Genomic DNA, 27,656 nt, shown 5'->3' with positions numbered 1-27,656 from the left:
GGCAATAATTCAGGAAACTGCTGCTCAGAGAATGGCCCACGGGGTCCCCGCAGCCACATCGCCTGTTGGCTTTGGAGAAAGGCAGAGCAGGAGGCCCCACCCAGTCCGCTGGCTTGGATCAACACTTTAACAAGTTCTCTGGGGAATGTGTGCACACAGCCACATCACGGAATTGTCTGGTTAGAGCAGGGGTCCTGAATCCCCGCTCTGCTGATTTCCAGCTCTGTGATTGTAGATGATCTACCTACCCTCTGATCTCACGCTGTCTGCAAACGAGTTGGGGAAGACAAATAATGCTGCAGGGTGACTACAGGAAAGAAGTAACACCTTCAGATTACTCAGGACAGCGTTGGGCAGGGCGAGGGATCTGTGCATGGGAGAGGGGGCGATGGTGATGGTGGTGACGGTAACCATGGTGACTGCAGAGAGGAAGCGGTAACGGGGACGAGGATGACAGTGAGGATGATGATGATGATGATGGTGGTGATGACAGGGTAGTAAACACAGTTCCAAGAAGTCAATGAGACACATTCACTACCAATCTAATCTGAAGCTTTATTCGCCCAGGTCCTATGGTACAGCACCATTTCCTGACCCTGAGCCCAACCAGGAGGGTGAAATCTCTGGGTTCTGCTCACAAAGGTGAGAAGCGTGGGCAGGCACCACTTGGGAAACAAGAGGAGGACCAGGCATGGGCATCTGAGTATCTGTCTGCCAGTCATCCTCAGGGGCCGCAGTCACCTGCTCCAGGCCCCTTGCCCAGAGGAGCCATGCCCATGTCTCCCTCCAGGGATGTTAAACGCCATAGAGGCTGAGCTGAAGCAGAGGCGCTGAGCAGCACGGTGGCTGCGAGCTCCACTTGTCTGCACAGCCCAGCGGCAGTGACGGGGCATCCATTCTTCAGTGCCTTCTTCAAAGAGCGGAGACAGCAAGCGTCACCAGGCACCAAAGTGACCTAGCAAGTGAGACTGATGCAGGTCACCCAGATACCTGGTGCAAGGAACAGACACACCTGGACACAGACCAGCCTGGACACAGACCAGCCTGGACACAGACCGGCCTGGTGATGGCTGTGAACACAGGCTTTGAGGCTGGATCACCTAGGTTCTGTTGGAGTTCCACCCGGTCCCAGCTGGATGACCGTGAAGAAGCCGTCTCACCCCTTGGGCGTCCGTCTCCCTGCCTGTAAACCAGAGATAACAAGCATATGTATCTCGAGTGTGGCTGGCAGAATTACTTGGCAATTAGCAAGCGCCTAATAAATGCTAATAGTTACCGTCATCATTCCCATCAGTACAGAAGTGAGCTAAAGACAAAATGTGTGAGTCCCGAGGTCCTCATGAGTCAAATGGGGCCAATAAAGCACGGGTCTGTGGATGTTCTTCACTGAAGGAGGCTTTATCTTTGTGCACAGACTGTGGAACGGGTGGCCGGACATTGTCCTCCACGGAGCTGATGCAGGACAGGAAATCAGCAAGTACGCACCTGTGTGGTCTCCAGAGAATTCCCCCAAGATAGCTGCATCCTCATTGGAAGGTGCCCCCCACCCAGCCAGCCTGAGCCCCTAAAGAAGACACCGCGTGCAAGGCTGTGGCTCGTGCCCACGCAGCCCCGACTGTAACTCGGGTCGGGCCACGCAGCTGCTTCTGAGAGCTGACCCTCAGCACCCTCCCCACCACACGCTAACAAGCAAGCTAGCCTTCCTTCCGAGCCTTTGATCCCCGCTCTGTATAGCCCAGCCTGCCCCACCTGCGAGAGGGCACCCCAGATGCCCAGCTCCCAGCAACCCGCTTCCTCTCCAGGCTCCACAGCGACCCATCAGCAGGTCCTGCGTGCGCCACCTTGAGCAGCATCACTAGCTGGCCCTGGTCACTTGATTCTGTTTTCTGACTTGGCCTCAGTGCTATGGGCTCCTAACTGGATTTCGTGTACCTTTGCTGCCCCCTGCAGGCCACAGGCGGCACATTTGAAAAGAGGATGAGAAACCAGGCTCCTGGCCTTGGGGCTTCTGGCTCGCCAAAGGTTGAGAAGCCTGGCTTCCAGAAACCCACCCGCTTTCCCTAGACCTGAACCCAGGTCAAACTCTGCCCTTCCCCGCTTCCCTTCCATTCACAACACACCCCGCTGTCTCCGGGTGGCGTCCACGCGTGTTTATTTATTCTTTCTTCTGCCCGATAACATAAGACCCATGAGTTTAGGGCCTCTGCCCCTGTGCCCACGGCTACACCGTGGAATACGGGCTGGCACAGGGCAGGTGAGTGACAGACATCTTCGAAGGAATGCATGCGAGGCAAAGGGCCACGCTTGCCTCTGCCCTGAGTGTCAGTCATCACAGGGAATACTTGAGCTGACCGCCGGCCAGCTAAGAACCACGCAGCCCTCACTGGGTGGCTCCTTCCCAGGGTCCCCGGGGGAAGAAGTGCCCTGGACAAGTCAGCAAGTGCCACCTCTGGTCTGCTGCCAGCTCACCGTCTGGAACTTGAGCACCAATGACAGAGGCTGGGGTGGCCCCGGGTGCCTGGGGCAGGGCAGCTCCCCACTCTCCGGGACTCCTCGCTTGGCATCTCCCTGATGGGCTCCCTGTGCCTGTGTCCGCGTCCTCGGGGAGTCCAGCAACAGCCTTTGAGGGGATCCGCCTCCTCCGATGTCCCCTAGGGATCTCAGGAGAGCATCTGGAAGTCATTAAAGACAAGGAGTTAGTGATTTGGAGTTTGGGGAATAACATGACTCTAAAAATAAATAAATACAGGAAACTTTAGTGGCCACGGTCCTCCAAGGTGGCACTTCATTTGTGCGGGTTTACCAAAGATAAATCGACCACCTGGGCTGTTTGTCAGCTGGGTTTGGGTGGCTGACTGGCCAAGACCGCCTCCAGCGATGGATGAACTGAGGTCCGCAGAAGGAAGTTCCGGGTTCCTGGGTGTCTCCCGCACCTTGGGGGGTGGGGGGGGTGGACTGCGCCCTCTTCAGGCAGCACGACGCAGAGGCGATCTCCCGCTCTTTTGTAAAATTCTCTCCTTGCTTTGAACCGCGGTGCCTTTTGCTGTGATCTCTCCAGTTCCCTCCTGATTGCATCCTTTGCACCGCGGAGCCCTCAGCCCAGGAGCTGCACTGGGCTTTGCAGTAGGGAGCGCCCTGTTGGGCGCCAAGAGAGACAGAAAGGCTGCGGAGAGGAGGGGCGGCAGCGTGCGAGGCTCTAGGGACCCTTTGGGGGCTTCCATTTCTTGTTCCCATGAGAGGGAGGGAGGACAAGGTCCCAATCCCTCGGTTACAAATGAGAGGCTCGGCAGGGCTCCCTGACAGCGGGAGGCCAGCGCATTTACATGACAACTAGTTACTCCTCGGTGGCTGGGTTCAAGACATGGGCCTTCCGCAGAAACCCGAGTCTACACACGCAGCACGCTCCGGAAGACGCGTCTACACCTGCAGAGGGATCCGAAGAGCTGGACAATTACACAGCACGAGGAGCCACTTAAAAAGACAAGTCGCCTCCATCCAGCCTATGGGAGCCCACCGGGCAGCTTCCTTTTTGGCCCCGTGGCTTCTTGGCTGCCTGCAGCGGGCACCTTCTCCACTGCCAGGCCCGGGAACCCCAACCCGCCAGGCCAGGGCGCCCTCCAGAGCCAGGGTCCCACAGCTTCTCCTGAGCTCAGCTGGGGTCCCCGAGGTTGCTTAGCTGGGCCCTTACACCCACTCTCCTTCACCAGCAGTCCCGGGGTTTTTCTTTTGCTAGGAAGCCTTTCGTGGTGGGTTGGTGACCGCTTTCTCCAAGGACTTGCCCGGTGGGTGCCAGGGGCAGAAGGGACCCCTGGCGCCGCCGTGGAGCTGGGAAGCCCAGCTGCCTTCGCTGCCGAGGCCGGAGGAGTTGCCGCTGCCCATGATGCGAACCCAGCTAGCGAGCGCCCAGCATCGGTCGCCGCGGATGCGGTGGGATCTGCGTGGCGGAAGGGAGCGCAGGGAGCAGCAGACAAGGCCACGAACCGAGAATCCTCGCGTGATCCCGCCGCGGAATCCGGGGCGTGTGCGCGCGCGTATCCGCGTGCATGTCTGCACGTGTGAGTGCGCGCGCGTGGGGGGGGGGCAGGAGCTCATTTTGTAACCCCAACCGGTTGCACATGGGCGGGACGCGCACCCGCAGGACAAAGGCAGTGCAAGGAAAAGTGACCCTGCTTGCCCCGCCTCGCCCCTCCCAGGGACTCGGGCACCGCGTGTCACCCACACGCGAGGATCGCACGCGCGTCCCCGCTTGGCACGCGCTTCCCCGCGGAGTACCAGGAGACCATACCGTGGCCTCCGCGGCGTCCCGGGTCTGGAACTTCAGGCCGCCGGAAGTTGAGCAGGGCACAGGGACCCCAGACCCTGCGGTGACCACCGGGGAGCCAGGGACGGCGGGTCCAGCCGCGTCGTGGGTGGCGAGCCCTGGGCAGGACCAAGCCGGGAGCGCGCAGGTCTCTGGCAGGAGGCTGCAGAGGGGGCGCTGCAGGGCGGACTCAGGGTCCCCAAGTGCCACCGCCTCGCACTCCGCCCTTTTCCAGGCTCGGGGGCGGGGCCGGGCTTGCTGGGGGCGTGGAGGGGCGGGGCCAGAAGACCAGGCCACCGGGGCAGGGTCTAGCGGTGGGCGGGGTCTAGCGGTGGGCGTGGTTTGTCGGTGGGCGGGGCCGGCGGCCGCGGCGGAGCTGGAGAAAAGTTGTCCAGCGCGCAGCGCGAGCAGCCCGGCAGCACGGACCCGGGCGCGGACGCGGAGACGCAGCGGCCTGGTCGTGGCCCGGGCCGGGCATGGGGAGGCCGGCGGGAGCTGCGGTCGGGCGGGGCAGCCCGGGACGGCGGCGGGCGGCGTGACGGCGGCAGGATGCGCTCCGAGGGCGCGGCCCCCGGGCCCGCGGCGCCGCTGTGCGGGGCGCTGAGCCTGGTGTTGGGCGTGCTGCTGGGCAGAGGTGAGACGGGGCGCGGCCGCGGAGGGGACCCCAAAACTGGGCACGGGAGGGATCCACAGCTGGCGCGGAAGGAACCCTACACCCAGAGGTTAGGTCCCCAAAGCTAGGGGCAAAGGGCACCCCAAAACCAGGCACAGAGACGACCCCACAGTCAGCGAGGAGTGGGCTCCCGCATCCGGTGAGTGGGGACTCTACGGCAGGGCGAGAGGGGGACAGCGGCGAGGCCCTATCCATTCTGCCCGCCTCCGCGAGACTGTCAGCCCCTTCCAGGAAGGCAGGACCGGCGCCCGGCGCTGGGGAACTTAGGTTCGGATCCTCATACCCAACCCCAGAGCACCCGGGACCGGGGCTGCCTTGGGCGAGGAGGGGCGTGGCTGGGCGCTGGTTGCAGTCTGGACCCCAGTGCCAGGTGATCCCCCCCCCTCCCCTGCCGCGCTCCGCACCGTCACGCTGGGAGCTGCCTTGCACGATCCTGCCCCCCTTTCCTCCTGCTGAGCGCGCCCTGTCCCCAGCTCAGACTGAGTGGCAGAGGACCTAGGACGCAGCCCCGGCCCTTGACACCTCCTTTTACCAACCGTGTATTGGAGCCCACTCTCGGTCGCCGCACCCCTGGTCGGGCCCCCAGGGTTGGTTGCCGGGAAATCAGGACTCTCTCAGGTGCCCCGAATGAGGACCGCTGTGTTTCTGGGCGCGCCAGGGAGGCGAGTTTGCGTCTTGTGTCCAGAGAGGGCTTCCCTCAGCTGTATCCCCAGAGGGTTTTCCCCTTGGTCACCTAGTCTAAACCACTAGGATGACTCTGCCTTAGGCTTGGGGGTTGCATTGCAGGAGCTGAATTGGGGCGCCCAGAGGGCCCCCCAGAGATCCTGTTGTCATTACCAAGACCTCACTGATGCTGAGCCTGGGGGTGGGGCGAGAGGGGTGGTCCCCACCGAGCCGCAGGAGCAGCTGGGTGCCCTCTCCGCAGAGACCTTGGCTGGGCCCCGCAGCAGCTGCCCGAGTCCCGGGGCGCGGTCAGGCAGCAGAGAAAGCAGTGTCGCCTTGCTGCTGCCACCGAGCTCTGACTGAGGTCTTGGTCCCACTGAAGGACAGGTGCGCGCCTGTGTCCGGAGCTCCGGAGCTCCGGAGCCTTAAGGGAGCAGACGCGGCTGGGCACAGCCCGGGGCTCAGAGTGCACAGAGAAACCTCAGATCCACCCCGATCGAAAACCGCGATCTCCTTCCCGCCTAGAGCTCCAGGCTGGGCTGGAAATGCATCGGGAAAGACAAGTTGCCAATTGATGTTAAAAAGTAGGGCTTGCTTTTCAGAAGTTATTATGCACCGTCTGAGATTGCGGGAAAATCTGTTTCCCCTGAGAGAACTGCTTCCCAGCTCCAACTGGGCAAGGGTGAGGTGCTGTGTGCCACCCCGGGGGGCTGCTGTTGTGTTTCAAACCCAAACATCCTGGAGCTTGCACGGAAATCTGCTGTTTGCTCTTGATCAGGTTTTCCAAGGCTCCTTTCCGTGCATGTAAAGTGACCATTGGAGATCCTTTCTCAGTATACTTCCTTCTGATGCCAAACCTAGTGCCTAGGACACTGCTTTGGGGACAGCTCTTACTGGGGTCCTAGCGTCCTCAGGGGATGTAACAATCAGGTGAGGAAGCCAAAGGGGCCTTTTAAACCAAGCTGTGGACTTTCTTTCTTGAAAGCTGAGATTGTGTGTGTACAGTTTTGATTTAGAGTTGATATCCACACCGAGTGCAGGGGTAGCAGTTTAGTGGATCTGGGACCCACTGGATTATGAAGGAGGGGATGGGGAGATGGAGGTGATGGGGTACAGGACCCCTGCCTGTCCAAGCCCACTCCAGCCAGGCTTAGAGCTACCTGGACCAAGTGTGCTTTTCTCCTATGATCGATGTGGGTGCTGATACCCTGGTCTGAGTGTCCAGGGATCTGTAACACATCTGCAAAATGGTTTTTTGGCCGTTTATTTCTCATCACCCAAAAGAGCAGTTCCCTTCCAGCTCTGATTCCTCCACAGGTAAAACGTCAGCCCCTGAGATATCTACTAAAAGGAACATGCTCTGAGCCTTGCTCGACCGTGTAAATGTCTTAAGAATATGTGAGTAAGACCATCTCTGACTTCTCCGTTGCAAGAATCAATGCTGGTTTCTGGAATCACTGAGGCCTCTGGCCTACTTTTAATACCAACTGTATGTTCATTTTTGACTGAGGTTCTAGACATTTTGCAATTTGCCAGAGTGTGGAAAACACATAATTGTTCTTGGGAGTTTCCATACATAGGACAGAGCATCGAAAGGAGAGAATCTTCTACTAGGATTTAAGATTGAAATAGCAGAAGCAAGGTCTCCTCGTGTCAGGGACTGATGAACTGGGCCATGTGAGGCCATGGAGCAGGGGTGTGGAGCCTAGATGCACTGGGAGTGGTGTCATCACTGGTGGGACCGTGCCGTACAGGACCACGATCTGTGCTCTGCATGAAATGGTTTGCAGGTCTGGAATGACTGAGATCTTTGGAAGGCAGAGCAAGGAGGTCGTGTTGTGTCTCATCACACGCTCACGCTGTTCACACCTGTGTCCCATCCGCACACTGTCCATTGTGCGTGTTGGTGGTTTTGCCATTATGCAGGTGTCTTCACAGGGAGGAGGAGGGTGAAGGCCCAGTACAGCCGCCCCTCACCCCAGGCCAGGCTTGGCCATCCAGTGAATTAATTTCAGGCAGCCAACCAAACCTTTGGCTTCCAGTGCCTCAGAAATGTGGGCTTCTGATGAGGGTTGGGGGGCTGCTGCTGTGAGGAGGAGGAGGAGGAGGTGGAAGAGGTGCAGGTTTTAGGGAGGAGAGGTCCTTCAGGCCAGCTGTGCCCTGACCTCTCTGCCCTACACCAACATGCTGGCCACTGTGCCCTGCACAAACCACCACACACCTATACATAGCCACACACACGCATGCACACACATGCACATGCATGTACACATATGAACACACGTGTACACACATGCCCATGCACCTTTTCCTGATCCATCCCCTCCTGACCCTCAAGTTGAAGCACCGGTCTGGCTCCCTCTTCTGAGGGACATTTGTGCTTCTTGGAAGCCTCTCAGGTAAACTGTCAGGCCCTGGCCTGTGGGTTCTGCCTTCACCCTAACCTTCTGGCTGGTGTTTGCGAACTGCACCATCTACAGGCAGGGGCTGTTTTGTGCCTGTGGTGTTTCCAAAAAGCAAAGCGAAACAAAACAAAAATGCTCAGCTCTCAGTGTTTGCAGCAGGAGGACACTGAACCTCCACACGTCTGTGTGTCAAAACATCGTGCTCTGTTCCGTCATACTCACAGCTTTCATGTGTTGATTTTTTAAGATTCCGTTCTCAGTTTGCTGGGAGTCAAGTAGAATTTTATCAGACACTATCCTAGATCCACCGGGATGTTCAGACAAGTGATCTTTATCTGGCAAAAATAATCAGGGTCCTAACTGCACTTAAAGGCAGGGCATCGCCTCACCTGGCCAACAGCTGCATACTCCACACTGCTGCCTTTTGCACTGGTGCCAAGCAGCTGTGACCCTCTGGAGAGGGTGCCTATTCGGCTCTTCTCCCTGGCTACCTCCCAGCCTGGTCTGGCCCAGCCCATGGAGTTTGAGCTTTCCCTCTTCCCTTTCTCCCTTCTTTCACCCCTCTCAGTGCTTATCACAAGGGAGGGGCCACTGAGAACCCTGGGATCTGAGGTGGGGAGCTCTTCCACGCGTGGAGGGAAAAGGGAACCCCTGGGCATCTTGGAAACCTCATATGCCTGTCATCATGAAGAGCAAGGCTAATAAAAGTGACTCTCCCATGTGTGAATTGGCGTGAGGAGGAATATTACTGAATTGATGGAGTAAATGCAGTGTCAGGTGGATGGAATTTTTTTACAGAAACTTGCCTTGTTCCAAAGTTGGGCTTCTGATGGCCCCATTTCATGCAGGGAAATCCACCCTTTGCAAGTGTATGGTTCTAAGTGGTGACACAGGCACGCGGTCGGGGAAACATCACACACAGAAAGTATCAGCATCTCCTCCTCACCCCTTGGCCACCTGCTTCCTCTGCCCCAACCCCGAGCAGCGCCGATGTGGCCTTTGACTCTGGACTTTGGTCACTTGCACTGTGCCCTGGACATGGGCCTGTGCAGGCTGCAGCCTTCCAGTTGGCTGCCTGTGCATTTGTGACATGGCTCTGTCCCTCACTTTGCACCATCCTTTGCTCCTCTTTGATCTGAACTCTATTCCACAGCATGGATGCACTGCAATTTGTCTTCCCAGTAGGACACTGGGAGGTGTTGGTGACCGGGGAAGGAGTGGCCATAATCCTCCCAGAAGGGCTTTGCTGGGCACACCCTTGCGTTTCTCACGGGGATGCTGTTTATATAGCTGCACTGCAGACTCCTTTACAGCATGGCTCTGGCTCTGCCTCCCGCCTGTGTGTCCAAGATGTCTTGTGTCCCCTGCAGCACTCCGTGTTCTTCTGTGTTGCTGGCCCTTCTGCCAGACAGTAGGAGGATTTCCCGGAGTTCCGTGCTCCACCCTCATGGCCCTGCTGCAGATCCCCCTTGTGTTTAATTTCCACTTCCGTGGCTTCTTTGGTGAAATGTCTTTTCCAGCACTGTACCCATGTTTTAATGGCTATTTGTTTATTTATTATTGATCCTTGAGAGCACTTTATATATTCTGGGTGCAGGTCTGTTCTCAGGTCATTTTCCAATTTTCTCCCAGCAAGTGTCTTTGGAAAAGCAAAGATTTTAATTTTAATGAAGTGGAGATTATTAACACTCCGTTTTCATGTTTGTGCCATTGGTATCAAATCTATGTGATCTTCACCTAAGCCACGATCAAATGTTTCTCGATGCCTACAATGTTGGTCAGGTCTCTGCATTCCTGTTAACAGTTCTGTTAGCTCACTGAGAGGGGAGATTCAAAATCTCCAAGAAATTGTGACTTTGCTCATTTTTCATTTCCATTCCCCCAACTTGCGCTGTCTTTGAAGCACTATTTTAGGTGCATGCAGTTAGAATTACCATATGCTTTTGATGGCTCATGCCCTTCATCATGATTCAGAACTTCTTGGAAATATTTCTTGCCTTCAGGTCCGTTTGGCCAGACATTAATATAGCTACCTCGGCTTCCTTTTGACTAGCAGTTATATGGCAGGAGTTTTCCAATCGTTTTACTTTTACTCAGTGTCTATTATCATTTATAAATAGCATACACTTGGGTGTCACATATTTATTCAATTTATTAATCTCTGTCTTTTAATCATGGTGTTTAGACCATTTATATTTAATGTAATTATTCATGTTGATAGTAAGAGCTAACATTTTGCTCAGCTTTTGTAATGTTCCCCCTGTTCTTTATCCTTGTCCCCTCTCTTTCTGCCTGCATTTATGTTACATATTATTTACAATTCTACTTTCTCGCTATTGTTGGGTCATTATTTATACATTTTAAAATACTGGTCATTGCTTCATGGTTTGTAAAATGCATGTTTAATTAAGCAAAGTTTATATTCCAGTTATATTATGCTGCTTTGTAAGTTGTGCAGAAACCTTGAAAACCTTCTCAGCTTTTCTCCTCTACATACAACCTTTCCAAGTGCACATACTCTTATAAGACCAGTGCAGCAGAGAGAATTGTCAATTAGAGATTATTTCTGTACACTTTTAAAAATCATGTTCTTGTTTCTGCGTGGGCACTTCTGCTAGCCTTGGAATTGTTTCTCTGAAGCCCTTACCTCCCCCACATGCACTCTTGTTCTTGCACCCTGAGGATTTAGAAGTTGCTGCTTCAAGGAGAGGAGAAAGGTGAGGTGCAACCCTGCCAGCGTCTGAGTTAGCAGGATTTCCACAAGGATGAGTCCTAGCGATCTCCCAGTGAGACTGACTTTTCTTCTGCAGAGTAGGCTTTCTTTTGTCTGGTTAAGGTTGTTTCCCGTGGATGGTGGATGTGAGGACCATTAAGTTTACCCTTGCAGAGGGTGGGTGCCCTGAAGCCACCAAAGATGCAGCCTAGACACTCTTCTCTGCTCGGGGGAATCAATTTCTCTCTCCTCTTCTGTGCTCTTTGTGTGCACTCAGCACCATGGCGAGGTTTTACTTATGCACTAATTAGTGACCAGCCTCTACTCTGCACAATTAGAAACTTAATTTGGAGCATCCCTCCTGCCACTTCTTGGACACTGTGCTCAGAAATGGTTGGTTGTGGGCAGCAGAAATATCCTAAAGCCATTCTAAAACAAATCCTAAGGAATTAGGAGACACTGATTCTTCAGAAGGCTGGGGCTGTGTTTTTCTGGAAAAGGAAGTGGCCTGCTCCCTGGACCTGTGGTTGTTGTTGATGTTTGCTTTCCTCAGGGCGGGCAGGACAGCTGGCTATATTATTTATTTTTGTCTCAATGCTCAGATTTGAGATTTCAGGGAGCAGGAACCCCTGAGCCACTCTGGAGTCACCTGGAAAGTCCAAATAAATGCCAGTGTTCAGAGCTCTTCCAGAACCCACTGAACTGGGTCTTTGGTGTGGTGCAGGGGGGCTGAGGAGGGGGGGGGGGCTTGGTCCTTTTCATCTCTAGAAAGCTCCCCAGTGACTCTGACGTAGCCTGGGTCAGACCCACCTTCCTCTAGAACAAAGAACAGCAGCCAGGCAGTCCCAGACTTTCCTGTTTCAGGGGAAAGAGCTGTGATCCTGGAGGATAATGTAAGGCTGTGCCGTCACTGGCTCTGAGCCCGTGTGATGTGAAGGGCCACAGGTAACAGCCCTGCTCAGCCTAGATCTCACTGGAGGTGCTGAGGGTCCCACTGCTGCACAGAACTCCCAAGGACAGGCTCTCCATGTTGCCAGGGGTATCATGACAAAAGACCACCAGCTTGGCAGCTTCCCAAACACTTCCTTTCCCCATGCTGGTGGCCTGTAGGCCAAAATCCAGGAGTCAGCAGGCCAGGGCCCTCCAACATCTCCAGGGAGGACACAACCATCCTGTCCTCTAGAGTCCTGGCTCCTGATGGCTTCACCCCAGTGTCTCCTGCCCTCTTCTTCTGCATGTCCTGTGTGTTCCTTCTTCATCCATCTCTGAGGTCACTTGCCATTGGGCAGGAGGCTCCCTGTAATCCAAGGTGACCTCCTTTTGAGATCCCCAAGCCATAACATCTTTTAGGACTCTCTTGGAGTGAGGCTGCACTCAAGTATCTGTCTTGGATCATCAATCCACTGTGCATGGGGGACTCAGCAGATGATGGTGCCCAGTACATCATGATTACTGCTCCCAGATGCCATGGAGAAGAATCTCACAGAAACAATGGAAGCCTCAGAGGGGTATTTTCAAAATAACCAAGACTAATATGAAAACCAAACTAACTACCACAGTGCACTTGACCACGGCAGGGAAGAAGAACCACGGGCTGAGTGGGACCACCATGGCCACCTGTCCTGAGCTCATGCCCCATGCTCCTGACATTGAGTTAGACTTCCCAGCTCCCCAAGCTCCAGAGTCCTCAAATCCACCCAGGGTGACTCCCATGTCTCTCCTGGGCTGATTTCTCCCCTAGTTCTGCAGTGGGCTCGTCTCATCTTCCTTGCTTGGTCCCTCAGCCCTTAAGTGTCCTGTCCACCTTCCATTGTGTGTTCTTGCTATCTGTGGAGCTCCCGGGGTCAGAAGATGTGGACACAGCACCCCCCACAGCCTGGTTGCACAGGGTGTTCCCTTGGCAGATGTCTTGGCAAAGGGAGGATCTGGCATTCTCACAGTAAAGGAGCCTCAAGGAGCACTTTTTGCCCTCCTCTTCCAACATGCATGTATGCGCACACAAAGGTAGAGTACCTGATCTTCCCACTGAATTACAGCTCAGCACGCTGATTTTAAGAAAAACGACAACAAAGCAAACTAAAGAGAAAACTTACACTGTGAAAAGCAAAAACAACAAACAGAAATCTGTCACACTACACACAGATTGGACACTGGGAATGTGGTTTTGTTTCTACTAGATGCAGTAAGTTGCGTCTGAGGCACACAGAGTAGTTTCTTCACTGCCCTTCGATGGAAATGTGGAACATGTACCAACTTCTGCAGTCCTAGCTCCCATCTCAGTCCTTGTACTTGTTGCCTGCAAAGTAAAAGTGTGTACTTGACACCTGCAAAGTAAAAGAGGAAGTGTTTCAGCTTACACTTCAGTCCACGGTCAGCCGGCTCCAACAAGAATTGGCATGGAGGAGGGAAAGTTGCTCACATCATGGCTGACAGGAAGTGGAGCTTGAAGGCAGGAGTGCAGAAGCAAATAAAACTGTTCCGGGTCATGACCCCAGAGACCTGCGTCTTCTGGCCAGATCTCACCTGCCAACACCAGATCAGCTGTAGCACCCCATAATGCAATTGCTTTTCTACAAACCCTGCCTCTGGGCATGAGACTTTGTGGGGGTGAGGAGAAGTATCCAGATGCAAACCATAACAACTGCTTTAGTTGAAGATGTCAGAAAACGTAGCTCAAAGGAAACCATCCCCAAGCCAAGAGAGGTAAAGCATTAGCACAGACTGAAAGTCCCCTTGGGCTTCAGACACAGCTGGATCCAGGAACCATGCAGTGTCCCTGGAGACCATCCCTGTCCTCCTGGCTTCTCTGTCCTCTGCCTTGGTTTCATTTGGGGGTGATCATCATCCCTTGATGGTGCCCCAGCTCTGTGTCAGCCACTGTGATGATAAGATCCCGGAGATTATGATTGGCCACGTCAGGGGCACTCCCATCCAGGAGCTGGGGGTGTGGTCATCTCCTCCACGCCGTAGGACTCTGGGATCAAGATACAGGTCTGGATCCGGAGGAGGGGACAAAGGCAGAGTGGGCAGAGCCCTGTACCCCAGGTGGACAGAGCAAAGGACCAGAAGCCAGCTGACCACCCTGCTGTGCACACCCCTCAGTCCCCACCTCCGTTCCATGTCTGTCATTTGGGGTGACTGTCCTCGTCCCCCGCTTGTTTGCACACTCATACCTTCTTCTGTTCGTGTATTCACTCACCAAATGTCTCCCCAGCATGGATGGGGCCCAGGCACTGCAGTGGTCACATCTGTGTCGCTGACTCCTTTGTGCAGACCAAGAGGCCGATTCTCCTCAGGGCCTGAAAGTTTCCAATATGTCTGCCAGGGAAGCACCCCGAAACCCCTGCCCCCGGAAGTCACCCCAAAGCCCCTGCCCCCGGCAGGGCTGATGCAGAAACTTGGCTACACTGAGGATTTGCTCCGGTCCAGCTTCGCTTCTTCTCAGCCTGCTAAGTGTGCAGTGCCGGTTTCTCCGCAGTATGTGAACTTCCTCCGTCAGCGTCAGCGTGGCGTCAGCGTGGCGTCAGCGTGGCGTCAGCGTGGCGTCAGCGTGGCGTCAGCGTGGCGTCAGCGTGGCGTCAGCGTGGCGTCAGCGTGGCGTCAGCGTGGCGTCAGCGTGGCGTCAGCGTGGCGTCAGCGTGGCGTCAGCGTGGCGTCAGCGTGGCAGCCCCCGCCGACTCAGGGAGCAGCACAGCAGCAGCTGCCCTCCTTTTCCTTCCGTGGGGATGTTTCTGCCTTGGCGCTCGCGTCCGTGTCCCGTTAGCCCAGCGCCGTCTGCTAGCCGGGACCTGCCGCCTCTGCCCGGTGGTGCCCTGGCGGTGGCCTGGGCCCCGGTCCTCCTGCCTGGGCCCTGCGCCATGGTGGTGTCAGCTCTTCTGTGAGCGTTACTGGTAACAAAGAAAGCAGAGTTCCCCGTCTAGCATCCAATCCAGCGTCGCAGCTGCACGTCTGTTAGTTGGAAACGGTTCCTGTTTCTTTTGCCCTGCATGACCCTGATGAGTTTAAAGGGTGCGGGACAGATCGGTTGACTCCATTTGGCTCAGGGTCATTTGGAAATAGATGCTGAGCCCAGTCCACACTGTTCTGGCCCTCTGGAGCCTGAGGGCTGAGCATGGATGAACGCACCTCAGTGCAATCTCATTGTCTCCCGTGCCCCGCTGAGCCCTGCCGGATCCTCTACCTGTGATGTCCCCATGGTGGTGAGGCCCCCCTTGAGCCCCTGTCTCTACAGGAAGCCCCAGGGCCTCTCCTAGCTCCCGGCAGCTCCTCCAGGAACGTCCTGACCCCAGGTTGGCTGGGCCCCTGATCCTCACCTTGTTGTCCCTGAACCTCTGCTGCTGAGGGTCTCCCAGGACGGATGCTGGGACAGCTCCTCCTAGCCATGGCTAAGGGGTGGAACCCAATAGATTCTCCCACCACAAAGAGGAGTAGGTAGGACTAGGACTTCCTGCGGGGAGACAAAAGATGGGCCTCCAGGTCTCCGTGAAGAGGTCTTTCGTACACACTGGTGGTGGCCCCCATCCCAGACTGGGGTGCCTCACTTGGGGAAGCCCCCTTCATCCCCTGCCCTCCCCTGCAGGCAGGGAAAGCACCTCTGCCTGCTGCTCCCCGCACAACCATGTCTTCTTGTCTTCATTCCTCCGAGGAAATGCTTACCTGTGCCCATGTGCACACATGCTTGCACACTCCCACTTACATGTGCACACTCACACATGCATGCACATACTGTATGTGTGTGCAGCACACCCCAGCTCCAGCCATTACTCTTTGGACACAGGCAATCAATCCAGATGGAGGAACTTAAACACACCCGACTGCGTGCTCAGTCCTGTGACCACACCTCTTTGCGTGAAGAAACAAAACATTGCACTGTTCACGTGGAGTAATAGTGACCTCACAGTTTTCTAAACACATAGGTATCTGGTTGGTGTGGCTTTGGCTGAAAACACGCAGAGATCTGATTTTGGTGACTATTCTAGAACAGGAGGTATGCCCCGGAAGTGCATAGAAAGCCCATCTTGAAGATAGAGCATTGCTAGTAACTTCTAAGTTGCAGTCTGTCCTGTAGGATTCTCAGTGATTCTTGGCTTACATTAGGGTCGCCTGCCCTTCCGGTGATGTAATAACGTTTGCTGTACTTCATATTTTTTCTTTAATCTGAGCTTTGCCCTAAGCCATCATTTTATGAAAGCCTCTCTTTTCCATCCCAATTGCACTTTCCCCACAACACTAAGATGAGCACATGAGTGATACCATAGGTCCGCCTGTGCCTCGCCCCCACAGCTCCTCTGTGATCGCACGCTAAGGCCAGCGCTGGCCTCAGCCCGGTGCCCTGGGGCTGCTGCTCTGCTACCTGCCCGGTTTTCCTGCACTTCCCCTGACTGCATCTCCTGCAGGAACTCTGAAGGAAACGGTTTCCTGAAGTTCTGGAAAGGATTGCAGCGCAGCGGCAGAGCACTTGCTTAGCTTGTGCAAGGTCCTGAGCGCTACACTCATCTTTGCAAAAAAAAAAAAGTTATTAAATGAAATTCTGAGAGGAAGACTCTGCAGACAGACAGACAGACAGAGGGGCATTCTTTGCAGCCAAGGAACATGTGATCACAAGACACTAGAGGTGCCTGGAGAGGAGCCATTGTGCTGGGAAGTCAGCCCTCCTTAACCTGGTGTCCCGTTATTCCAGACCAGACCCTGTGCATGAGAGGTTTGCGGAGAAGCGTGAGCCCCTCCTGGTGAGGCACAGTACTAGAGCCTTTGGACCTATGGTGAGCGGGTGACCTAGCACAGGGTGCACCCAGGGGACCCTAGGAATTCTGAGGGGTGGTCCTGTGCTCTGAGCTGCGGCAGGGCTGAGATCTTGGAGCCCTGAGAATGCGCCCAAATATCCAGAGCGGGGAGCACCCACCACAGTCAAGCCACTGACTGGGCACTTAGGTAGAGTACTGATGGAGTACTGCTGGAAGACTTTGCTCAGGGAGTAAGTACTTTATTGATGGAGTATTTTCCCCAAGTGCTTTGATGGAGGACTTTGATATAATAATGGTAGAGTACTTTGATAGAGTACCTTACTGAAATACTCTGAGGGCACACTTTACTTATGGGGTACTATATGCATGGAGTACTATACACATGGAGTACCAAACACATGGAGTACTACACACATGGAGCACTGATGGAGTACTATACACGTGGAGTACTGATGTAGTACTATACATGTAGAGTACCAATGCAGTACTGAACAGTGGAATGCTCATGGTGACTATGCTGATAAAATACTCCATGTAATACTTGGGTGGAGTACTTTATGGTGGAGTACTAATGCAGCATTTACACAGAGAATCGATGAACCATTTTGATGGAATATTTGATGGAGTACTTTGATGGAGGTCTTATTGAGTTCTTTGTGGTTTTATGGAGTACTAGTGGGGTACTTTCATAAAATGTTGACTGAATACTTCGGAGGAGTACCGTAGGAGTACTTTACATTCTTCTTGGGTGTTGATGTAGCACTTTGGTAGAGTGTGGTGGGGTATTTGATGCAGTACTGAAGGAGTACTGAGAAAGGGGAGCCCCTCCCCTGGTTTCTCTCTTCACCCCTGATGCCAGCCCACCTACTCTCGGCTGTGACCATCAAACCTGCCCTTGCACACTGCCGAGGCCCCTGTCCAGGTGGGCAGCGGCTGAGGCTGTGATGCCAGTAACTGCTTGCAGCTGTGAAGGCAGCATCTCTGTAGGCACACACGGAGGTCTGGGAAAGGAGCATCTAGCTGGAGCTGAACCCCCGGCTCGGCTGCCCTGGGATCCTGGCTCAGGGCTGAGCCTGGCCTGAGCTCTGCCCTGGACACCTGTGTGCATGTGTGCCCCAGCCAGCTCTCGCTTCTGTCCCTGGGGGCTGCCCCTCACAGGTCCCCTTCCTCTGGCAGTGACCAGAGCCCAGGGAGCCTGGAGCGAGATGCCATGGGGTTTCCTTGGCTCTCATTTGACCCTGGAAAACCCCATTCTCCGTTATCCCTGCTCCCCCAGGACCATTGGAGGTCCCCACATAGCTGTGGTCTGTACTTTGGTGCATTGATGGCCTCTGGACTCTACTTGCTCTGTAGTGGACACCTTCAGGGCTCTGTTGAAGTAGCCATGGGCGGTCTCATGTGGGTTCACAATTGTTTTCTCTTTATTGTAGTCGAGATGCCCAGCCTTCCCGCTGCAGCCCACTTATTTTACCTTATTAATTTGATTAGTATGTTTGCAATCGTGAGGAGTGGGTACAGTCATGTGACAATCTTAATTCTTTCCACCTCCCTTCTTCCTCCCTGCCCTTCCCTCTCTCGGTCCCCTTCCTCCTTAGCAAGAGATCTTCCCTTTTTCATGGTCTCTTTTATAATGCCCTTTCATTTATTTACACTTTGGATTCATCATGTAAGAGAAACCCTGTGATATTTAAACTTGTGTTTCTGATTTATTTCACTTAACATTACGGTCTCAAAGGTACCATCTTTCCAAAAGGCGTTCAGCTTTCAACTCCATCCTTCCCCGTAGCAGAGTAGCCCTCCGTGGTGTGTAAACACCGCATTTTCTTTACCCGCTCATCTGCCGATGGCGTACACAGCACTCTGGAGATGTAGCTGTTGTGAGTCGTGCTGCCATGAGCGAAGGTGTGCATGGCTCACTGTAGAACGACGTCAAACCCTTCTGAGAAGTAAGTGAGTTGCTGGGCTAGAAGCAGTCTCCGGTTTTAGTTTCTGAGGAGTCTCCTTACGGATTTCCGTGGTGGTTGCACTAGTTCACACTCCCCAGCGGTGGAGAAGGGTTGCTTTACCCCACCGCCTCGCCAGCCCTTGTCCTTATTTGATTTCTTGTTGATGGACATTCTGAGCGAGAGGGGACCTCAGTGCCACTTTATTTTATATTTCTCTGGCGACCAGTGATGTTGAACATTTTTCATGTATTTTTTGGCCATTTGTCCTTCTGAGAAATGTCTGTTCGTTTCAGTTGGTGTTTTTGGACTGGGTCTTTTATTTCTTGGGAGGTCTAAGGTTTAGTGCATGGCTAGGGATGCGGGTCTGGCTTCGGCCACCTGCACACAAGAAGCCGGTTCCCCCAGTACCATTTGCTAAAGAGGCTTTCTTTCCTCCAGCGTGTGTGCTGGCCTCGTTGTCACAGATCAGGTGGCTGAATGTGCCTTGGGTTACTTCTGCGTCCTGTGTTCTGTCCCACTGATCCGCATGCCCCTTTCTGTGTGTCACAGCCTGTCTGAGTGAAAGCAGACTGGCATTCTTGCTCCTGCCTCCCAGAATAGATGTGTGAAGTGTTTTGCCAAGTGTGGATAGCTTGCTCCCCTGGGGTGTGTGCTCCCTAAGGATTTAGGTTTGTCCCCTCTCTGAACTAAAGCCCTAGTCCTAGGGTCATGAGGCAGGGAAACCAATTCTGTGGATTGCTACCCGCATTTCTCTCCTCTGAATATAAAACTAGCAACTCTGTCCCGCGTGCAGCTGTGTATCGTGCATGGGAGCGCATGCACCCTTTTGCCTTACCAAGTCCTTTCTTACGACAGCCCTTGAGCTGGGGAAGTGTGAAGTGCAGCACACCGGGCTCCAGGGGGCCCTTGGCGGGATCCTCTCAGTGGGCACAAAGGACCTCCTTTAAATCCAGCTCCATGTGCCTTGTGTCGAGGCTCCCCACCCTAACCCACCCTTCAAGCCCCCCAGGTAACTCAGTTTCCTCATTTTGGAAGCTGCTTCATGTAGAAATTGCTGCTGTTCACGGACTTACTAAGTTACAAAGTTTTATGCCTTCTCTTCCATGCAAAACATCCTCCTCTCCACCCTGACATTTTATTAATGCTGCACCTCCCACGGGAAGGCCAGAGCCCTTTCACTTATCTCCAGAGTGGGCCCCACGCAGAATTTAAAAGAACACAGGGCTCAAGTATCCCCTTCTATTTGTATTAGGAAGCAGCATCCGTTTTTAATTCAACAATGATTTTCCTTTGCTGGGGGGTGAGAGCAGAAGCATGAATGTGTCTCCTTTAGGGAGAAAAAAATCTTTTGTGAGCTCTTGACCCCCCCTCCCGGAGGAGAAGCCCCTTAGGACCTAAGGGCATGTCACTGTCACCTCTGTCTTGGTGCCTCTTGGGATAATTCCTTACCACAAGGCTCGAGCACTCAGGTGACCATACAGCCTCCCTCCAGACAGACCCCTGCACACACCTTGTACGTCTTTTGTGTCACCTCCCCGGGATTTATTTTAATTGCCATTCTCTCCGGAGCACAGTTTGTATTAATTATTCATGGTGGTGTAATGTTTATGTGATCAGAGGAATTACTATAATTATGCGTTGTGAGTTTTCCTACTTAATGACCTCACTCAGGTTTCTTTTGGCAGAGAATGTTTCTGGAAGGGAATCAGATGGTCGCATCTCTTGTGGCATCAGGTACCGGATCTTGGTTTGCAGAGCAATGGAAGCCTCAGTCTTTCTGGAGGAAAGGAGAGGTAGAGGCACAGGACCTGTCTCTAGAGGCCTCAATCCTCCCAGGTCCATGTCCTCTGTGGTCCACCATAAGACGCTGCCCAGGGGCCTTCGGATGGAGCAGCCTGGTAGACCAGCAGCCCTGCCAGGGCACCAGCATGTCCACCTCTTCTCAGGATGCTTCTCCTGAGGCCTGGGCTCCTCATCTCCCACACGCAGCACCCTCAAAGGCAGCTAACCCGATCTCAGTGGTTTCTGACAGTGAGGTCGCCTCCCCATGGCCTTCACTTCAGCTCCCACCACCCCTGTTCTAGAAAGACCATAAAGTGTAAGAGCATGGAGAAATGGCTGAGGACCCCAGCATGGGAAGGGTTTGGAGGCTTTGTGGCTGGCGCTGGCCTCCTCTGTCCATCTACTCCTGCAGAACGGCAGAGGCTGAGGAGCTTCTACTTCTCACAGTCATGGGGCTGGGATCTCAGGTCAGGGTCCGGGGCTGGATGCTGTGTGAGGGTGGCTGCCTGGCTCGCAGGTGGCACCTTCTGCCGGGCCACCTGATGGAGTCACATACCTGCTTCCCTGGGACTCTGTGATGTGGGCACGACCCCATCTGTGAGGGCTCCCCTCATGACCTAGGCGCCTCCCTGAGAGCCCACCTCCTCTACCTGGGCCCAGGGCTAGGGTTCCAGCGTGTGAGTTCCCAGAGAACACCAGTGTTCGGTCCATGGCGACCCTGCAGTAAGGGTCAGGTGTTTTGCACTGGGTGCTCTGCCTCTGCATCCCGCCTTGCACTTGGGGAACCAGTGCTTATTGTGAGCAAAACATCCAGTGTGGCTCTTCACAGACGGCTTCACCGATCAGAGCCACAGATGACTCCAGAGCAAGTTACAGCTTTCCTGTGTGACGCATGAGGGAGGGGCCACCTTTGCAGTCACCTGGACAATGGTTGTGACCAGCTGCAGCTCCTGATGTCCAAGGCTCCATCTTCTGGTGTGGTCTTGTCCTAGGCTGACCCCTTAGCTTCCCCCCAAAATAGCCAGGCGCGTTCTAGGGCCCTCTGGGAGGAGCTCACCTGCAGGAGAAAGAAAGAACAGGACAAAACAGGGAAGGAGAAGAGGATGGATGAGAGGAAGAGGAGAAAGAGGAGGAGGAGGGGTAGTGGGAGAGCCCCACACAAATCCTGCTCGGCAGCCAGAACTGCCACACTTTCATTGCTAAGCACAGCTCAGCAACAAGCAGCCCGGAGTCCTCTGAACCACTCCCTGCCCCTCTCCAGATCCTGGCCAGCTGTGCTGTCTTCCATCTCAGCTGCTCTGGGCCATCTTGACAATGTGGGTGTTACTGCAGGTGTCCCAGAGTGTCCAGTTGGTGGGGATGGAGAGGGCAGCTTTGCTGGGGTTCCGTCTGTCCCTCTCATGACCTCTCGTCCTCTGTGTGTCACAGTCCCCTGCTTCCTGTCTCCTGCCTTTCCTTGACCCCTGCATCTTGATGAACATTTGCAGTTTGGTGCCCAGAGTGCATACCTGAGCCTGAGTCTGGGGGAGGCCATGCCTAGTGGATCTGATCTTCCCCCCAGGCCTTCCTACCAGGGGACATTCGGGTTTTACCACTGAGATACTTCGGGCTGCAAGTCATAGCAACTTTAAAACAGTCTGTCTAATGGTAAGGGAAAGTGCGATCTCTAAAACACCAGTTCTGGAGGCAGAGTGTGGAGTGGTGGCCTGGTTGGTGACATGGTAGCCTGCCATTGCTTCCATGGACAATGTCCTTCTGTCTTTCCACATCATTCCTGGGCTGCCTGCGCCCCGGACTGCATGTTCTCATGGAGACGGGAGGGATGGCTGTGGTATTTCGGGGGCATGCTTTCCTTTCTGATGGCTGAAGGGAAATCCAGCTCCTCAGGGCTTTCTGTGAATAATGGGGGAGGCTGACCCAGAAGCACCCCATCTTCCTGCCTTACTGGTTGTGTTTGGAGCACAAAGCCATCTCTTCTCGGTCACTGGCGAGCCCACGGGATTAGCTGTAAAAGGATTAGCACAGCCTCCCAGAGCAGAGAACCAGAGCTGGGGGAGAGAACGGGGATAAGATCAGAAGGATGCAAGGAGTGGTGGCTCTTTTTAAAAACAATTAACTCCTTTCCTTAACCTAAATAAGTGACTTTTAAAATCTCTATGGTTGCATGCATTTGTAAAGTTTACCTCTAATCAATGCTCAAGGAAACATGTAAAAATAGCGACCTGGTACCACCTTGGGACCCCTGGACTCAGGCTTCCCAGCCTGCACCCAGGCCAACCCTGGGATCTTCAGCAGGAATTAACTGCTGCCATGATGCATGTGGGAAACGCAGCTGTCACTTTTCCAAAAGGCTTTTTCCCCCCGATGTCAGTGCGTGTGTATTAGTCCTGCCTTTCTGAACTCAGGATTCAGCGGGGACCTGGGTCTGCTTTTCTGGGCTGCACCAGCCAGCTTTTCGAGCTCAGTGCTGGCTTGAAATGAATAGCAGCAAATCGAATAAATAACCAAGGTGAGGGAGATAATATGGTATCGACTACTTTGGCCCTGGCTAATTTTCTGTGATATGGGCACCCCGCAGACGTCAGGTTGGCCCTGATGGCCCCCACCAGCCAGGGCGGGCCAGAGCCTGGGAACATTTTAGGTTTATAAACTCAGAAGGGTTTTCTCCTCCAGCCAGATTTATTTAAAGTCATAAATGGATTATTGGATTACTCCTGGTCCTGCCTCTGAGTCATTTACAGCCTCCAGCCTGGCTTTGGGTCTCTAATAAGCCTGGGATAGCATGGCTGTTGCCTTAATTATGCTGCATCTTCTCCATTCCATTCCTCCTCCTCCAAGATGACACTCAGCAGGGCCTGCAGACCCGGGCTGGTGGCCGCTCCGGGTGGAACCCACAGGACCTGGCTCTGGTTCTCAGCCATCTGTCCCAGCACTGGTAGATATGACCAGAAACGCCTTCTGGTGCTGGTGGACAGGAGATGTTTTGTTTTGTTTTTTAGATTCAGATGCTGTAAGAGTCTAAGGAAAACTCCCTGAGTATAAGGCTTTGTTTTACTCTAAAGCATACGTGTTTACCCTGGATCTCAGTGAGTCCTTTTGAGACTCCAAGCACTTGAAACAAATCACGGGGCCTTGCTGAGCCAGCCTGCAATTCAATGGGAAAACTGCGCTCCGCTGTCCAGCCGGTGGATAAATATCCAGTCAGGACTCTGTCTCTCTGTCAGACCCTGTCTCAGAGGCTCTGGAAATACGGTCCCCATACCCTGGACCTCTTCGCAGTGCTGACCCGTGTGCGTGGCCCTGCTGCCATGTATGGTCCTGGCTCAAGGGCAGGACCCCCATGATTTTATTCAGCTGTGGCTCCTGTTCTTTCCGTCGTGTGGTCCCCAGTTCCTTACACAGCATCAAACCCAGTGCCTCAGCAACAGGAAGTAGGCGAGATCACCTCCCCAGGGGCGCCCACCACGGCGCAACACAGAATCTGTGGCTCCAGAAGCAGCTGTTTCCTGAGAACTCCGAGCTGCCCCGGAGGTCCTGGACACGACCCCCTGCTGCTGCACAGCACTGACTTCCTCATCCACACCTGGACTGCTCCAGGAAACAGCTGCTTCTGGGTGGTCACCGCCCACCTGGGCATAGGTGTGGAGATACTTCAGTCCATCAGGATCCCTGTTTGGGTTAAGCAGTGAACCTAGAGCAGTGGGGTGGCCTTTGAGATGCTCTCAAAGTGAGCTTGGTGACCCTAGAGATGGGAGACGAGGACACAGGACAGAGGGACTGCCACCTTCCTTCCCGTGCTGCCTAGGGATGAGTCCCTGGACAGAGGAGGCACCTGGAAGAAGGCCAGAGGCAACCAAAAGAGTGTGCACAGCCAGGCAGAGCCAAGGCCGTATAACCAAAAGACCCTGGGGACCACACCACGGAGGGTGCCCAGAGCGACCTGACCTTCCTGGGTCTTAGCCGCATGAGACGTGTTCCCGCGTGGCCCCTATTCTTGGGTATCTGGAAGCTCCTTGGGTGTCCCCACCATGGACAAGAGGTGGCCTCACACACACCCAGAAGAGGGAGTGAGCAGGGTGTGGGGCCAGGAGAGCCTGAGCAGGATGCTCGAGCTTGCACGCGAAGTCAGCGTGGGGCCCTGTCAGCAGGTGATGCAGTGCCCACTGGGCACACGCCCACCAGGAGCTGTGCTGAGCACCTGCAGTATGGGAGACACGTGTTCTTCTTAGGAGCAGGTTGTAGATAAAGGTCAGTGGGTGCCATAGACAAGGCCCTCACAGCGCTTCAGAGCCTGCCCCTTAATAAACATGAAGTGACTTCCAGTAGTCGGAGGGCCTTGGCAGCCTGAGTGAGGTTCAGGGCTGAGCTGGGCGAGCCCAGCTGAACTGCATACAAGCGTCTCCCTCAGCCTCCTTCCTGTGTCATCTGCATCCTCCAAATCCAGTGCCTGAGCCAAGAAGTTTGGGGGCATCTCAGGATCCGGACCATGTGCGCACCCCACCCCAAGCCAGTGCTCTCCAGCCTGGGTGAGAGTCAGTGCATCTGGGGAGGGAAAAGCAGGAGGCAGAGGCTGCCCTGCCTGCAGGCCTGGGGGCTAGGGTGCCCATCCCTTCCCAACTGGCCACCAGGCCCTTAAAGGGAAGCCAGGTAGCTGTCAAAATAAAAGTCACTGTTCAGGCTGCCTATTGTGAAACCAAGGGGAACCAGGGCAGCTGGGATGCAGCAGAAAAGGCATCAGTGGGCACGTCTGCACGGCACCTGGGAGCTTCAACACCTTTTCCTCGGAAGCACTGCCCCTGCCGTCTCAGTTGGAGAGCAGGCCTTTCCTACAGGAGAGAGACTCACCGTGTTAATCACTTCCACACCACTCCCGTTTGGCAGTTATGCTGTGTCCTCCTAATGGCCCAGCCTGAAGATGCTAAGCCTAGAGCACCAGGCACCCTCCAGACACAGCTCCTACTCTACTCTGGATGATTTCACAGCTCGGTGTTGTGGTTTCCTGGCTCTCTCCCCCTCCTGCTGGAAATTAAATTATCTGGAATGACGAAACCACAGCTGTTAAGCAGGGGGCACTAGATGACATTTAAACATCATTATCTTATGTGCTAATGGAAGAATTGGCTGGTGATTAAAAAGGAGCCCTCCCAGGGAAGCAATCCGTGTGCAAATCGCCTCTTTTAAGAAGACCCCTGAATCCATCACCGGGTATTTGCTGAGAAAGTGCAGCCCCAGCTCCGTCTGACGGCTGGCAGAACCCTGATGGCTTGATCCCCATCCACGCAGCTTCCAAATGGCCCTTGACTGGCGATGTTTCTGGCTGTGACGTGACGCCTGTTTTCCAGACTGTCTCCCAGAGGCTGCCCTCAGTGCAGGGCTTTGCTGGAGACTAAGTCAGGTGCTCAGCATCTTCTGTCCTGTGTGATTGACACGCAACCTGTCCACATCTGTATCCTCCACAACACAGCCATGTTTGACAGTAGGCTTTGTTTTCCAGCCCGTATGCAGATTTTGTGCCCAAGAAAATCTTGCATCCTGTTGACTTCACTCTACACTGTTTAGAAGTAAAATATATATATATCTTCGAATGCACACCTTCACCCAGGAAGAAATTTAAATATGCCATTGAAGGTTTGTGATTCTTTTCTACTCTCAGTATATTTAGCCAGGAGAAAGGGAGATGCTTACGCTGACTGAGGAGTGAGGTGTGTGTGAGGGTGGCTTCCTGGCAAGTGTCTACGTCTGTGTTTGAGGCACCTGGTGTTTGAGGCCTACAGAAAGAGACTACAGAAGAAGGAACTGTCCCCTTCCGCTGTAGCTCTTTCCCATCTATTAGTTGGTGACCACCCAAGTTTAAGAGAAAGAAAAAGAAGAAATGAATGAATCAGTGTGAAATCTCCCGGAATTGAATCACTTCACATCCATGACCAGGGTTTCACAGTTCATTTGCAGTGCTGGCCCAGGCAGGGGCCCCCTCCAGATCATACAGCCCTGGACAAGCACTGAGAGATGGCTGGGTCCCCGGGGAAAGGCTGGGTTCTCATCAGAGGTGCCAAGGAAGGAACAGCTGGCACCTGTCTCTCTCCATTGCGAGGGTGAAGGGCCTTCTCCCACATCCTTGAGATTCAGGGTCTCGGGGAGACTCCAGTGGGCCATGGACCTGCCCGGCTGGCCTCATCCCCCCGAATGAGAGCAGAATCATGGAGGGCAGGAGTTGCCAGAGTGTACAGAAGCCAACCCTGGAGGCCCATAGGGACTGTGTGAGTGAAAACACTCAGCACTGTCCGCACACGGAGCTGTGAGCTCCGCTCTGGACCTGAAAACAGAAAATTGACAGAGCCATCAGGCCGGCCCGCGCTGGAATGTTCCCTACTGCATTCCTAGTTGTTTTCCGGATAAATTTCTATCAGGTGACATGGAAATGAGGCCAGATATGTTCATAATCTCATGTGACCCAAATGTGTGATGAGTTCTTCCATCCGGTTTTAATATCACTCTAAATTATTCCTCCAAGTCTATTAATAATTAAGGAAAGCAAAAGCACATTACCTCTTAACGGCATTTTGACTCTGTGGTTTCCTCTTGGAATAAATCTTCCCGGAGCCTTTTTTTCTGCATTGGGCTGCGGAGATGATGGGTTTGATCTGGGCCCCAGCCTGGTTCACAGGTCCTGCTATCGCCCTTGCCCAGCACCGTGGCCATCCTCACACTGAACCGACTCTCACTCTGTGTGTTGCGGGACCCCTCTCTGACTCTGAGTCCCTTAGACTGGGGTTTCCATTAACAAGCAGTCACATGACCCAGACCTGTCCACTGAGAGCACTGCACTCCCCATCGGTCAGTGCCTGGGCCAGAGGTCAGCAGGTGTTTTAAAGGGGGCCATTCTCGGGAACGCTGGCTGCAGCCAGGATGATGCCAGGTGCCTTCTTTCCCCTGCCTGAGACCGAAGCTCGCACAGAGGCAGGGACCTGCATGGTGCTGGGGGCCGACCGATCCTGGCTGCTGTCTCTATGGAGCCGGCTTCCCTGGACCTGCGGATCCTAGCAGCCCTGCGCTGTTTCCCTGCTTCAGCCTCTGAAGGTTTAGTTTGTCTTACTGGTTACTGTGTCTTAATCACACGTCTCCACAGCCGGTCCCCTCTGAGTTCAGTGAGTTGGGTTCTGGAAGATCTGGGCTTTCTCACCTCCCAGCAGCGCACTCCTCAGGTGGCACTTGGGAAGGTCATCAAGGACGTGGGGCTGGGCAGCAGGACTTGAGCACTCAGGAAGGCTCTGCAGAGTGCACGGCAGCAGCTGGTGGAGGAGCCCACCCTGGTAGCTCTCGTAACGGGGACCCCCCACATTCTTTAGGAGGATCCACGGCCCAGGCTCCTCTGGCCAGAGCGGCTGTGATCCCAGAGGGTGGACTAGGGACACAGCCGCCTGCCCCCCACC

General features: G+C 54.3%; 1 protein-coding gene and 1 long non-coding RNA gene across 2 annotated transcripts in view; one reads left to right on the top strand and one right to left on the bottom strand.

Annotated features, from left to right (window-relative positions):
- Window positions 1–535: 535 nt before the first annotated feature.
- Window positions 536–4,275, bottom strand: LOC134470599 (uncharacterized). The gene is made up of 4 exons (XR_010039548.1): window positions 2,822–4,275; window positions 2,470–2,672; window positions 1,277–1,452; window positions 536–1,183 (listed from the first exon to the last, which is right to left on the bottom strand). It is a non-coding gene; the product is annotated as an uncharacterized LOC134470599 (long non-coding RNA).
- A 388-nt stretch (window positions 4,276–4,663) lies between these two features.
- The window catches only part of Tmem132c (transmembrane protein 132C), a 230,680-nt gene continuing 207,687 nt past the window's right edge, over window positions 4,664–27,656 (top strand). The window contains exon 1 of the mRNA XM_013150245.3: window positions 4,664–4,934. Coding sequence (XP_013005699.2) covers window positions 4,850–4,934 — 85 coding nt within the window. The 5' untranslated portion in view covers window positions 4,664–4,849. The remainder of the gene's footprint in view (window positions 4,935–27,656) is intronic.

Source organism: Cavia porcellus, unplaced genomic scaffold (genome assembly GCF_034190915.1).
Source record: "Cavia porcellus strain 051 isolate PalLab524CR breed Dunkin Hartley unplaced genomic scaffold, mCavPor4.1 scaffold_16, whole genome shotgun sequence".
Taxonomy (NCBI): Eukaryota; Metazoa; Chordata; class Mammalia; order Rodentia; family Caviidae; genus Cavia; species Cavia porcellus.
The sequence above is the reverse complement of the archived record's forward strand: the minus strand, read 5'-3'. Positions and strand labels throughout refer to the sequence as shown.